Source organism: Bombina bombina, chromosome 9 (assembly GCF_027579735.1).
Source record: "Bombina bombina isolate aBomBom1 chromosome 9, aBomBom1.pri, whole genome shotgun sequence".
NCBI classification, from domain to species: Eukaryota; Metazoa; Chordata; class Amphibia; order Anura; family Bombinatoridae; genus Bombina; species Bombina bombina.
In genome coordinates, this window is record NC_069507.1 from 188,581,536 (window position 1) to 188,595,428 (window position 13,893).

The 13,893-nt window shown below is 44.9% G+C and overlaps 1 protein-coding gene across 1 annotated transcript in view; it reads right to left on the reverse strand.

The window, feature by feature from the left end:
• The window catches only part of ENTPD1 (ectonucleoside triphosphate diphosphohydrolase 1), a 155,196-nt gene that overhangs the window by 64,370 nt on the left and 76,933 nt on the right, over positions 1-13,893 (reverse strand). Inside the window, exon 3 of the mRNA XM_053692528.1 lies at positions 299-416. Within this exon, the coding sequence (XP_053548503.1) occupies positions 299-416 (118 nt within the window). The remainder of the gene's footprint in view (positions 1-298; positions 417-13,893) is intronic.

Below are 13,893 nucleotides of genomic sequence, written 5' to 3' on the forward strand. Positions count from 1 at the left end.
CTCACAATGTAAGGAATGTGTATGAAGTTGCCTTTACAATATGTTGGAAAGGTTTCCAAGATGGCCGCCATATTGTTGCTGTACAGAAAAACCTGCCACCATATTTGTAAAGAAAGGCTGTGCATATACACTGCACAGACTCATCAAGGGGGACAAATGACTCACATTCACCAAGCAGAAGCTCTTCTTTACCCTATGTGGCTGCTGGCTCAGCCAAAAAGAAAGGCTGGACTAATGCAGAATGGAAAAGTTGATAACTATATCAATACTGTTTACGTAAAAAACATTTATGACAAACCTTCAACTTTACACACTTCCAGTTGTTTCACGACTCCTGTGTCATTTTCTTTTTCTGCTGGCCAATCATATATATATAGGTTCGTATGAGAGGAACCTGCGTCCAGTACAATGCCATACTGGAAAAAAAAAGAATGCAGCTATGTTATGTATTAAATACACAAAACCCACCTAACGTTAGTCAAAAGATATGAAATAATTCAGCGGTTAACATTGTATATAGTTTACAATTCTTTTAGCCACAAAACGTAAGTTTATCTTCTAATTATAAAACCCTGAACCATTCTTTTTCAAGCATGGTTTCCTAATGTAGCTATGAGAAACACTTTTCAAAAGGTACAGTAAAGTTAAAATGAAACGTTCATGATTCCGATAGAGCATGCAATTTTAAACATCTTTTCACTGAACATTTATTATCAAATTCTCTTGGTATCCCTTGTTGAACAGCATACCTAGGTATGCTCGGGAGCAGCAATGCACTGATGGGAGCTAGCTGCTTATAGGTATCTGCAAACATACTGTATGTCTTCTCATTGGCTCACCAGAAGTGTTCATCTAGCTCCCAACAGTGCATTGCTGCCCCCAAGCCCACTTTTCAACAAAGTATAACAAGAGAATACATCAAATTTGATAAGCAAATTGGAAACTTGTTTAAAATTGCATTCTCTATCTGAATCATGAAAGTTTAATTTTGACTTTACTATTACAATCTACTAGAAAAACATAAATGATGCTTACCTGATAATGTCATTTGAATCTGTGGGAGGAGAGTCCACTGCTTCATTCATTACTTGTGGGAAATAAGAACCTAGCCACCAGGAGGAGGCAAAGACAACCCAGCCAAAGGCTTAAATACCTCCCCCACTCCCCTCATCCCCCAGTCATTCTGCCAAGGGAATAAGGAACAGTAGGAGAAATATCAGGGTATAAATGGTGCCAGAAGAATAATATTAAATTTAGGTCCGCCCACTGGAGCAAACGGGCGGGAGCAGTGGACTCTCCTCCCACAAATGGAAATTAAATTATGAGGTAAGCATAATTTTTGTTTCCCATCTTAATGGGAGGAGAATCCACTGCTTCATTCATTACTTGTGGGAACAAATACCCAAGCTCTAGAGGACACTGAATGAACAAATGGGAGGACAAAAGGAGGCGGACCCTATACTGAGGGCACCACAGCCTGCAGAACCTTTCTCCCAAAAAACGCTTCCGCCGAAGCAAAAACATCAAATTTGTAAAATTTTGCAAAAGTATGTAAGGAAGACCAAGTAGACGCCTCTACAGAGGCCTCATTCTCAAAGGCCCAAGAAGAGGCCACAGCCCTAGTTGAATGAGCCGTAATCCTCTGAGGAGGCTTATGTCCCGCTGTCTCATAGGCCAAACACATCATGCTCCTCAACCAAAAAGACAGCGAATCTGAAGAGGCCCTCTGCCCCCTACGCTTCCCTGAATACACCACAAACAAAAACGAAGTCTGTCTGAATTCCTTTCTGGCCTGAAGGTAAAACTTCAAGTCTCGAACCACGTCTAAAATGATAAAGTAACCTCTTCTTAGGTTTAGAAGGGTTTGGACACAAGGACACAAGGAAGGAACTACTATCTCCTGATTGATGTTACGATCTGACACCACCTTGGGAAGAAATCCCAACCCAGTGCGAAGCACAGCCAACTCAGAGACTCTGCGAGGCGATGCAATAGCCAGAAGAAACAGAACCTTCTAGGAGAAAAACAGAATTTATGTTTACCTGATAAATTACTTTCTCCAACGGTGTGTCCGGTCCACGGCGTCATCCTTACTTGTGGGATATTCTCTTCCCCAACAGGAAATGGCAAAGAGCCCAGCAAAGCTGGTCACATGATCCCTCCTAGGCTCCGCCTACCCCAGTCATTCGACCGACGTTAAGGAGGAATATTTGCATAGGAGAAACCATATGGTACCGTGGTGACTGTAGTTAAAGAAAATAAATTATCAGACCTGATTAAAAAAACCAGGGCGGGCCGTGGACCGGACACACCGTTGGAGAAAGTAATTTATCAGGTAAACATAAATTCTGTTTTCTCCAACATAGGTGTGTCCGGTCCACGGCGTCATCCTTACTTGTGGGAACCAATACCAAAGCTTTAGGACACGGATGAAGGGAGGGAGCAAATCAGGTCACCTAAATGGAAGGCACCACGGCTTGCAAAACCTTTCTCCCAAAAATAGCCTCAGAAGAAGCAAAAGTATCAAACTTGTAAAATTTGGTAAAAGTGTGCAGTGAAGACCAAGTCGCTGCCCTACATATCTGATCAACAGAAGCCTCGTTCTTGAAGGCCCATGTGGAAGCCACAGCCCTAGTGGAATGAGCCGTGATTCTTTCGGGAGGCTGCCGTCCGGCAGTCTCGTAAGCCAATCTGATGATGCTTTTAATCCAAAAAGAGAGAGAGGTAGAAGTTGCTTTTTGACCTCTCCTTTTACCGGAATAAACAACAAACAAGGAAGATGTTTGTCTAAAATCCTTTGTAGCATATAAATAGAATTTTAGAGCGCGAACAACATCCAAATTGTGCAACAAACGTTCCTTCTTTGAAACTGGTTTCGGACACAGAGAAGGTACGATAATCTCCTGGTTAATGTTTTTGTTAGAAACAACTTTTGGAAGAAAACCAGGTTTAGTACGTAAAACCACCTTATCTGCATGGAACACCAGATAAGGAGGAGAACACTGCAGAGCAGATAATTCTGAAACTCTTCTGGCAGAAGAAATTGCAACTAAAAACAAAACTTTCCAAGATAATAACTTAATATCAACGGAATGCAAGGGTTCAAACGGAACCCCCTGAAGAACTGAAAGAACTAAATTGAGACTCCAAGGAGGAGTCAAAGGTTTGTAAACAGGCTTACTTCTAACCAGAGCCTGAACAAAGGCTTGAACATCTGGCACAGCAGCCAGTTTTTTGTGAAGTAACACCGACAAGGCAGAAATCTGTCCCTTCAGGGAACTTGCAGATAATCCTTTTTCCAATCCTTCTTGAAGGAAGGATAGAATCCTAGGAATCTTAACCTTGTCCCAAGGGAATCCTTTAGATTCACACCAACAGATATATTTTTTCCAAATTTTGTGGTAAATCTTTCTAGTTACAGGCTTTCTGGCCTGAACAAGAGTATCGATAACAGAATCTGAGAACCCTCGCTTCGATAAAATCAAGCGTTCAATCTCCAAGCAGTCAGCTGGAGTGAAACCAGATTCGGATGTTCGAACGGACCCTGAACAAGAAGGTCTCGTCTCAAAGGTAGCTTCCAAGGTGGAGCCGATGACATATTCACCAGATCTGCATACCAAGTCCTGCGTGGCCACGCAGGAGCTATCAAGATCACCGACGCCCTCTCCTGATTGATCCTGGCTACCAGCCTGGGGATGAGAGGAAACGGCGGGAACACATAAGCTAGTTTGAAGTTCCAAGGTGCTACTAGTGCATCCACTAGAGCCGCCTTGGGATCCCTGGATCTGGACCCGTAGCAAGGAACTTTGAAGTTCTGACGAGAGGCCATCAGATCCATGTCTGGAATGCCCCACAGCTGAGTGACTTGGGCAAAGATTTCCGGATGGAGTTCCCACTCCCCCGGATGCAATGTCTGACGACTCAGAAAATCCGCTTCCCAATTTTCCACTCCTGGGATGTGGATAGCAGACAGGTGGCAGGAGTGAGACTCCGCCCATAGAATGATTTTGGTCACTTCTTCCATCGCTAGGGAACTCCTTGTTCCCCCCTGATGGTTGATGTACGCAACAGTTGTCATGTTGTCTGATTGAAACCGTATGAACTTGGCCCTTGCTAGCTGAGGCCAAGCCTTGAGAGCATTGAATATCGCTCTCAGTTCCAGAATATTTATCGGTAGAAGAGATTCTTCCCGAGACCAAAGACCCTGAGCTTTCAGGGATCCCCAGACCGCGCCCCAGCCCATCAGACTGGCGTCGGTCGTGACAATGACCCACTCTGGTCTGCGGAATGTCATCCCTTGTGACAGGTTGTCCAGGGACAGCCACCAACGGAGTGAGTCTCTGGTCCTCTGATTTACTTGTATCTTCGGAGACAAGTCTGTATAGTCCCCATTCCACTGACTGAGCATGCACAGTTGTAATGGTCTTAGATGAATGCGCGCAAAAGGAACTATGTCCATTGCCGCTACCATCAACCCGATCACTTCCATGCACTGAGCTATGGAAGGAAGAGGAACGGAATGAAGTATCCGACAAGAGTCTAGAAGTTTTGTTTTTCTGGCCTCTGTCAGAAAAATCCTCATTTCTAAGGAGTCTATTATTGTTCCCAAGAAGGGAACCCTTGTTGACGGGGATAGAGAACTCTTTTCCACGTTCACTTTCCATCCGTGAGATCTGAGAAAGGCCAGGACAATGTCCGTGTGAGCCTTTGCTTGAGGAAGGGACGACGCTTGAATCAGGATGTCGTCCAAGTAAGGTACTACAGCAATGCCCCTTGGTCTTAGCACAGCTAGAAGGGACCCTAGTACCTTTGTGAAAATCCTTGGACAGTGGCTAATCCGAAAGGAAGCGCCACGAACTGGTAATGTTTGTCCAGGAATGCGAACCTTAGGAACCGATGATGTTCCTTGTGGATAGGAATATGTAGATACGCATCCTTTAAATCCACCGTGGTCATGAATTGACCTTCCTGGATGGAAGGAAGAATAGTTCGAATGGTTTCCATCTTGAACGATGGAACCTTGAGAAACTTGTTTAAGATCTTGAGATCTAAGATTGGTCTGAACGTTCCCTCTTTTTTGGGAACTATGAACAGATTGGAGTAGAACCCCATCCCTTGTTCTCTTAATGGAACAGGATGAATCACTCCCATTTTTAACAGGTCTTCTACACAATGTAAGAATGCCTGTCTTTTTATGTGGTCTGAAGACAACTGAGACCTGTGGAACCTCCCCCTTGGGGGAAGTCCCTTGAATTCCAGAAGATAACCTTGGGAGACTATTTCTAGCGCCCAAGGATCCAGAACATCTCTTGCCCAAGCCTGAGCGAAGAGAGAGAGTCTGCCCCCCACCAGATCCGGTCCCGGATCGGGGGCCAACATTTCATGCTGTCTTGGTAGCAGTGGCAGGTTTCTTGGCCTGCTTTCCCTTGTTCCAGCCTTGCATTGGTCTCCAAGCTGGCTTGGCTTGAGAAGTATTACCCTCTTGCTTAGAGGACGTAGCACTTTGGGCTGGTCCGTTTCTACGAAAGGGACGAAAATTAGGTTTATTTTTTGCCTTGAAAGGCCGATCCTGAGGAAGGGCGTGGCCCTTACCCCCAGTGATATCAGAGATAATCTCTTTCAAGTCAGGGCCAAACAGCGTTTTCCCCTTGAAAGGAATGTTAAGTAGCTTGTTCTTGGAAGACGCATCAGCCGACCAAGATTTCAACCAAAGCGCTCTGCGCGCCACAATAGCAAACCCAGAATTCTTAGCCGCTAACCTAGCCAATTGCAAAGTGGCGTCTAGGGTGAAAGAATTAGCCAATTTGAGAGCATTGATTCTGTCCATAATCTCCTCAAAAGGAGGAGAATCACTATCGACCGCCTTTATCAGATCATCGAACCAGAAACATGCGGCTGTAGCGACAGGGACAATGCATGAAATTGGTTGTAGAAGGTAACCTTGCTGAACAAACATCTTTTTAAGCAAACCTTCTAATTTTTTATCCATAGGATCTTTGAAAACACAACTATCCTCTATGGGTATAGTGGTGCGTTTGTTTAAAGTGGAAACCGCTCCCTCGACCTTGGGGACTGTCTGCCATAAGTCCTTTCTGGGGTCGACCATAGGAAACAATTTTTTAAATATGGGGGGAGGGACGAAAGGAATACCGGGCCTTTCCCATTCTTTATTAACAATGTCCGCCACCCGCTTGGGTATAGGAAAAGCTTCTGGGAGCCCCGGCACCTCTAGGAACTTGTCCATTTTACATAGTTTCTCTGGGATGACCAACTTGTCACAATCATCCAGAGTGGATAATACCTCCTTAAGCAGAATGCGGAGATGTTCCAACTTAAATTTAAATGCAATCACATCAGGTTCAGCCTGTTGAGAAATGTTCCCTGAATCAGCAATTTCTCCCTCAGACAAAACCTCCCTGGCCCCATCAGACTGGGTTAGGGGCCCTTCAGAAATATTATTATCAGCGTCGTCATGCTCTTCAGTATCTAAAACAGAGCAGCCGCGCTTACGCTGATAAGTGTTCATTTTGGCTAAAATGTTTTTGACAGAATTATCCATTACAGCCGTTAATTGTTGCATAGTAAGGAGTATTGGCGCGCTAGATGTACTAGGGGCCTCCTGAGTGGGCAAGACTCGTGTAGACGAAGGAGGGAATGATGCAGTACCATGCTTACTCCCCTCACTTGAGGAATCATCTTGGGCATCATTGTCATTATCAAATAAATCACATTTATTTAAATGAATAGGAATTCTGGCTTCCCCACATTCAGAACACAGTCTATCTGGTAGTTCAGACATGTTAAACAGGCATAAACTTGATCACAAAGTACAAAAAAACGTTTTAAAATAAAACCGTTACTGTCACTTTAAATTTTAAACTGAACACACTTTATTACTGCAATTGCGAAAAAACATGAAGGAATTGTTCAAAATTCACCAAATTTTCACCACAGTGTCTTAAAGCCTTAAATGTATTGCACACCAAATTTGGAAGCTTTAACACTTAAAATAACGGAACCGGAGCCGTTTTTAACTTTAACCCCTTTACAGTCCCTGGTATCTGCTTTGCTGAGACCCAACCAAGCCCAAAGGGGAATACGATACCAAATGACGCCTTCAGAAAGACTTTTCTAAGTATCAGAGCTCCTCTCACATGCGACTGCATGCCATGCCTTTCAAAAACAAGTGCGCAACACCGGCGCGAAAATGAGACTCTGCCTATGCTTTGGGAAAGCCCCTAAAGAATAAGGTGTCTAAAACAGTGCCTGCCGATATTATTATATCAAAATACCCAGATAAAATGATTCCTCAAGGCTAAATATGTGTTAATAATCAATCGATTTAGCCCAGAAAAAGTCTACAGTCTTAATAAGCCCTTGTGAAGCCCTTATTTACAATCGTAATAAACATGGCTTACCGGATCCCATAGGGAAAATGACAGCTTCCAGCATTACATCGTCTTGTTAGAATGTGTCATACCTCAAGCAGCAAGAGACTGCTCACTGTTCCCCCAACTGAAGTTAATTGCTCTCAACAGTCCTGTGTGGAACAGCCATGGATTTTAGTGACGGTTGCTAAAATCATTTTCCTCATACAAACAGAAATCTTCATCTCTTTTCTGTTTCTGAGTAAATAGTACATACCAGCACTATTTTAAAATAACAAACTCTTGATTGAATAATAAAAACTACAGTTAAACACTAAAAAACTCTAAGCCATCTCCGTGGAGATGTTGCCTGTACAACGGCAAAGAGAATGACTGGGGTAGGCGGAGCCTAGGAGGGATCATGTGACCAGCTTTGCTGGGCTCTTTGCCATTTCCTGTTGGGGAAGAGAATATCCCACAAGTAAGGATGACGCCGTGGACCGGACACACCTATGTTGGAGAAATCTTAATGTCAAGCGCGTGCCTAGGCTCAAACGGAGCCCTCTGCAAAACCTTAAATACCAAGTTCAAGCTCCAAGGAGTAGCAGAAGGTCTAAATACCGGTCTGATTCTGGACAGAGCCTGAACAAAGGACTGAATATCAGGAAGCTCCGCTAGCTTCTTGTGTAGCAGAACCGATAAGGCCGAAATCTGTCCCTTTAAGGAACTAGCGGCAAGGCCCTTATCAAGACCATCTTGAAGAAAAGCCAGAATCCTGGATACCCTAATCTTATGCCAGGGATATCCATGTTCCTCAAACCAGGATAAATAGGTCCTCCACACCTTATGATAGATGCGACGAGTGACAGGTTTCCTGACCTGAATGAGAGTATCAATCACTCTCTCCGAGAACCCTCTCTTGGCCAAGACTAGGTATTCAATCTCCACGCAGTCAGCCTCAGAGAATAGAGATTTTGGCGGAGAAAGGGGCCCTGAACCAGCAGATCTCTGTGACAGGGTAACCTCCATGGAGTTAACAACGGCATTCCCACCAGATCCGCAAACTACGTCCTCCGTGGCCACAACGGAGCAATCAGAATGGTCAAAGCTTGTTCCTGTTTGATGCGGGCCACTACACGAGTTAGAAGTGGCAACCAGGGAAAAAACAAAATTTATGCTTACCTGATAAATTTATTTTTCTTGTGGTGTATCCAGTCCACGGATTCATCCATTACTTGTGGGATATTCTCCTTCCCAACAGGAAGCTGCAAGAGAATCACCCACAGCAGAGCTGTCTATATAGCTCCTCCCCTAACTGCCACCTCCAGTCATTCGACCGAAGACAAGCAAGAGAAAGGAGAAACTATAGGGTCCAGTGTGACTGTAGTTTAAAAATAAAAAACACCTGCCTTAAAATGACATGGCGGGCCGTGGACTGGATACACCACAAGAGAAATAAATTTATCAGGTAAGCATAAATTTTGTTTTCTCTTGTAAGGTGTATCCAGTCCACGGATTCATCCATTACTTGTGGGATACCAATACCAAAGCTATAGGACACGGATGAAGGGAGGGACAAGGCAGGCGCTTAAACGGAAGGCACCATTGCCTGTAAGACCTTTCTCCCAAAAATAGCCTCAGAAGAAGCAAAAGTATCAAATTTGTAGAATTTAGAAAAATTATGAAGCGAAGACCAAGTCGCCGCCTTACAAATCTGTTCAACAGAAGCCTCATTCTTAAAAGCCCATGTGGAAGCTACCACTCTAGTGGAATGAGCTGTAATTCTTTCAGGAGGCTGCTGGCCAGCAGTCTCATAAGCTAAGCGGATTATACTTCTTAGCCAAAAAGAAAGAGAAGTTGCCGAAGCCTTTTGGCCTCTCCTCTGTCCAGAGTAGACCACAAACAAAGCAGATGTTTGACGAAAATCCTTTGTAGCTTGTAGATAAACTACACTATCACCACATATCTCTTGATACTTCCTTTCTTGTCGAGAGCTGCAAGAGAATGACTGGAGGTGGCAGTTAGGGGAGGAGCTATATAGACAGCTCTGCTGTGGGTGATCCTCTTGCAGCTTCCTGTTGGGAAGGAGAATATCCCACAAGTAATGGATGAATCCGTGGACTGGATACACCTTACAAGAGAAATGTAAATTAGGTTGAATTCCCAGGGTACTCCCAAGGCATCTATCAGCTCTGCCTTGGGATCCCTGGACCGCGACCCGTATCTGTGTAGCTTGAAGTTGAGTCTGGACGCCATGAGATCTATTTCCAGCGTCCCCCATATGATGCAGATCTCCGCAAACACCTCAGGATGAAGAGACCATTCCCCTGGGTGAAACGATTGTCTGCTGAGGAAACCCACTTCCCAGTTGTCCACATCCGGATGTGGATCGCTGAGAGTGAACAGCTGTAGATCTTTGCCCATTCCAGAATCCGAGATACCTCCCTCATGGCTAGGGAGCTTCTCGTTCCCCCTGATGGTTTACGTACGCCACCGAGGTAATGTTGTCTGACTGGACATCCTCATCTTTGGATAATCTCTCAGAGACCTCCAACTGAGTAGATGACCCCTGGGACGGAAAGCTATGTCTTTCCCTTCGGTTGCGCTTCGCTGGGCATGGAAGGCCGCAGAAACCACTTCCTGCAACTGTGCAGCGAAATCTGGCAGCCACAATGCCCCCTGCAGATTCGCGGCTAATTGGCCGCCAGCAGGGTGGTATCAATCAACCCGATCAACCTCGATCGGGTTGATTTCCGGTGATGTGTGTCCGCCTGCTCAGAGCAGACGGACAGGGTTATGGAGCAGCGGTCTGCAGGCTCGCCAGAAACATGGGCCCTCAAGCTCCATCTGGAGCTTGATAAATGGACCCCTTTGGCTGGGGTGTCTTTACCTCCTCCTGGTGGCCAGGTTCTTATTTTCCACAAGTAATGAACGAAGCAGTGGACTCTCCTCCCATTAAGATGGAAATTGTACATTAGTAACACTAACAATAATTTAAGGGTTAAAGAAATAACAAAATTATACATCCTATAATATAAAATGTCAGGTATGTTTGTCCGAAGCTGTCATGCGCAGTAGAGACTGCGCAAGGACAAACATACCTGGTCGTAAGGAAGCATCAGTCAGTGGGAGCAGGAGCGGATAAGGCGTGACCGGGAGTAAGCATGCCGGGAGCGGCGCGCCAGGCATGAAGAGGGTGTGGCCGTGCGGGACCGCTGCCCTGCAGAAAATGGCCCGTGTACACAGGCTTTAGAACTAGTTTAATAATAATTATGTACTTTAAGCTCTTAATTATTTCTTTGTTCTGTAGACAGATGGGACCAATGGCTCTAGGCACCTCTCAGCTTACGATTATGATGGGATCTGCCCATTACAGTCGGTATAAAAAGTCTACACACCCTTCTGAAATTGCAAGGTTCTTAAACCCTAATGTGATCTTCCAACAGACAAACAACCCAGAGGGGAAAAACAGAATTTATGTTTACCTGATAAATTACTTTCTCCAACGGTGTGTCCGGTCCACGGCGTCATCCTTACTTGTGGGATATTCTCTTCCCCAACAGGAAATGGCAAAGAGCCCAGCAAAGCTGGTCACATGATCCCTCCTAGGCTCCGCCTACCCCAGTCATTCGACCGACGTTAAGGAGGAATATTTGCATAGGAGAAACCATATGGTACCGTGGTGACTGTAGTTAAAGAAAATAAACCATCAGACCTGATTAAAAAAACCAGGGCGGGCCGTGGACCGGACACACCGTTGGAGAAAGTAATTTATCAGGTAAACATAAATTCTGTTTTCTCCAACATAGGTGTGTCCGGTCCACGGCGTCATCCTTACTTGTGGGAACCAATACCAAAGCTTTAGGACACGGATGAAGGGAGGGAGCAAATCAGGTCACCTAAATGGAAGGCACCACGGCTTGCAAAACCTTTCTCCCAAAAATAGCCTCAGAAGAAGTAAAAGTATCAAACTTGTAAAATTTGGTAAAAGTGTGCAGTGAAGACCAAGTCGCTGCCCTACATATCTGATCAACAGAAGCCTCGTTCTTGAAGGCCCAAGTGGAAGCCACAGCCCTAGTGGAATGAGCTGTGATTCTTTCGGGAGGCTGCCGTCCGGCAGTCTCGTAAGCCAATCTGATGATGCTTTTAATCCAAAAAGAGAGAGAGGTAGAAGTTGCTTTTTGACCTCTCCTTTTACCGGAATAAACAACAAACAAGGAAGATGTTTGTCTAAAATCCTTTGTAGCATCCAAATAGAATTTTAGAGCGCGAACAACATCCAAATTGTGCAACAAACGTTCCTTCTTTGAAACTGGTTTCGGACACAGAGAAGGTACGATAATCTCCTGGTTAATGTTTTTGTTAGAAACAACTTTTGGAAGAAAACCAGGTTTAGTACGTAAAACCACCTTATCTGCATGGAACACCAGATAAGGAGGAGAACACTGCAGAGCAGATAATTCTGAAACTCTTCTGGCAGAAGAAATTGCAACTAAAAACAAAACTTTCCAAGATAATAACTTAATATCAACGGAATGCAAGGGTTCAAACGGAACCCCCTGAAGAACTGAAAGAACTAAATTGAGACTCCAAGGAGGAGTCAAAGGTTTGTAAACAGGCTTGATTCTAACCAGAGCCTGAACAAAGGCTTGAACATCTGGCACAGCAGCCAGTTTTTTGTGAAGTAACACCGACAAGGCAGAAATCTGTCCCTTCAGGGAACTTGCAGATAATCCCTTTTCCAATCCTTCTTGAAGGAAGGATAGAATCCTAGGAATCTTAACCTTGTCCCAAGGGAATCCTTTAGATTCACACCAACAGATATATTTTTTCCAAATTTTGTGGTAAATCTTTCTAGTTACAGGCTTTCTGGCCTGAACAAGAGTATCGATAACAGAATCTGAGAACCCTCGTTTCGATAAAATCAAGCGTTCAATCTCCAAGCAGTCAGCTGGAGTGAAACCAGATTCGGATGTTCGAACGGACCCTGAACAAGCAGGTCTCGTCTCAAAGGTAGCTTCCAAGGTGGAGCCGATGACATATTCACCAGATCTGCATACCAAGTCCTGCGTGGCCACGCAGGAGCTATCAAGATCACCGACGCCCTCTCCTGATTGATCCTGGCTACCAGCCTGGGGATGAGAGGAAACGGCGGGAACACATAAGCTAGTTTGAAGGTCCAAGGTGCTACTAGTGCATCCACTAGAGCCGCCTTGGGATCCCTGGATCTGGACCCGTAGCAAGGAACTTTGAAGTTCTGACGAGAGGCCATCAGATCCATGTCTGGAATGCCCTACAGCTGAGTGACTTGGGCAAAGATTTCCGGATGGAGTTCCCACTCCCCCGGATGCAATGTCTGACGACTCAGAAAATCCGCTTCCCAATTTTCCACTCCTGGGATGTGGATAGCAGACAGGTGGCAGGAGTGAGACTCCGCCCATAGAATGATTTTGGTCACTTCTTCCATCGCTAGGGAACTCCTTGTTCCCCCCTGATGGTTGATGTACGCAACAGTTGTCATGTTGTCTGATTGAAACCGTATGAACTTGGCCCTCGCTAGCTGAGGCCAAGCCTTGAGAGCATTGAATATCGCTCTCAGTTCCAGAATATTTATCGGTAGAAGAGATTCTTCCCGAGACCAAAGACCCTGAGCTTTCAGGGCTCCCCAGACCGCGCCCCAGCCCATCAGACTGGCGTCGGTCGTGACAATGACCCACTCTGGTCTGCGGAATGTCATCCCTTGTGACAGGTTGTCCAGGGACAGCCACCAACGGAGTGAGTCTCTGGTCCTCTGATTTACTTGTATCTTCGGAGACAAGTCTGTATAGTCCCCATTCCACTGACTGAGCATGCACAGTTGTAATGGTCTTGGATGAATGCGCGCAAAAGGAACTATGTCCATTGCCGCTACCATCAACCCGATCACTTCCATGCACTGAGCTATGGAAGGAAGAGGAACGGAATGAAGTATCCGACAAGAGTCTAGAAGTTTTGTTTTTCTGGCCTCTGTCAGAAAAATCCTCATTTCTAAGGAGTCTATTATTGTTCCCAAGAAGGGAACCCTTGTTGACGGGGATAGAGAACTCTTTTCCACGTTCACTTTCCATCCGTGAGATCTGAGAAAGGCCAGGACAATGTCCGTGTGAGCCTTTGCTTGAGGAAGGGACGACGCTTGAATCAGAATGTCGTCCAAGTAAGGTACTACAGCAATGCCCCTTGGTCTTAGCACAGCTAGAAGGGACCCTAGTAACATAGTAACATAGTAACATAGTAGATAAGGTTGAAAAAAAGACTGAAGTCCATCGAGTTCAACCTATACAAATCTAAAATACTTACAAAAAGCTCCAGTTAAGCTTAAATAACCCCATTAAAATGTGACCCATTTAATACTAGCAATCATATCCATGAATTTTGTTAGTATACAGAAACTTATCCAGACTATTTTTAAATGTATCTATGGTATTGGCATTCACTACCTCCTTTGGTAATGAGTTCCACAATTTTATTGCTCTCACAGTGAAAAAAC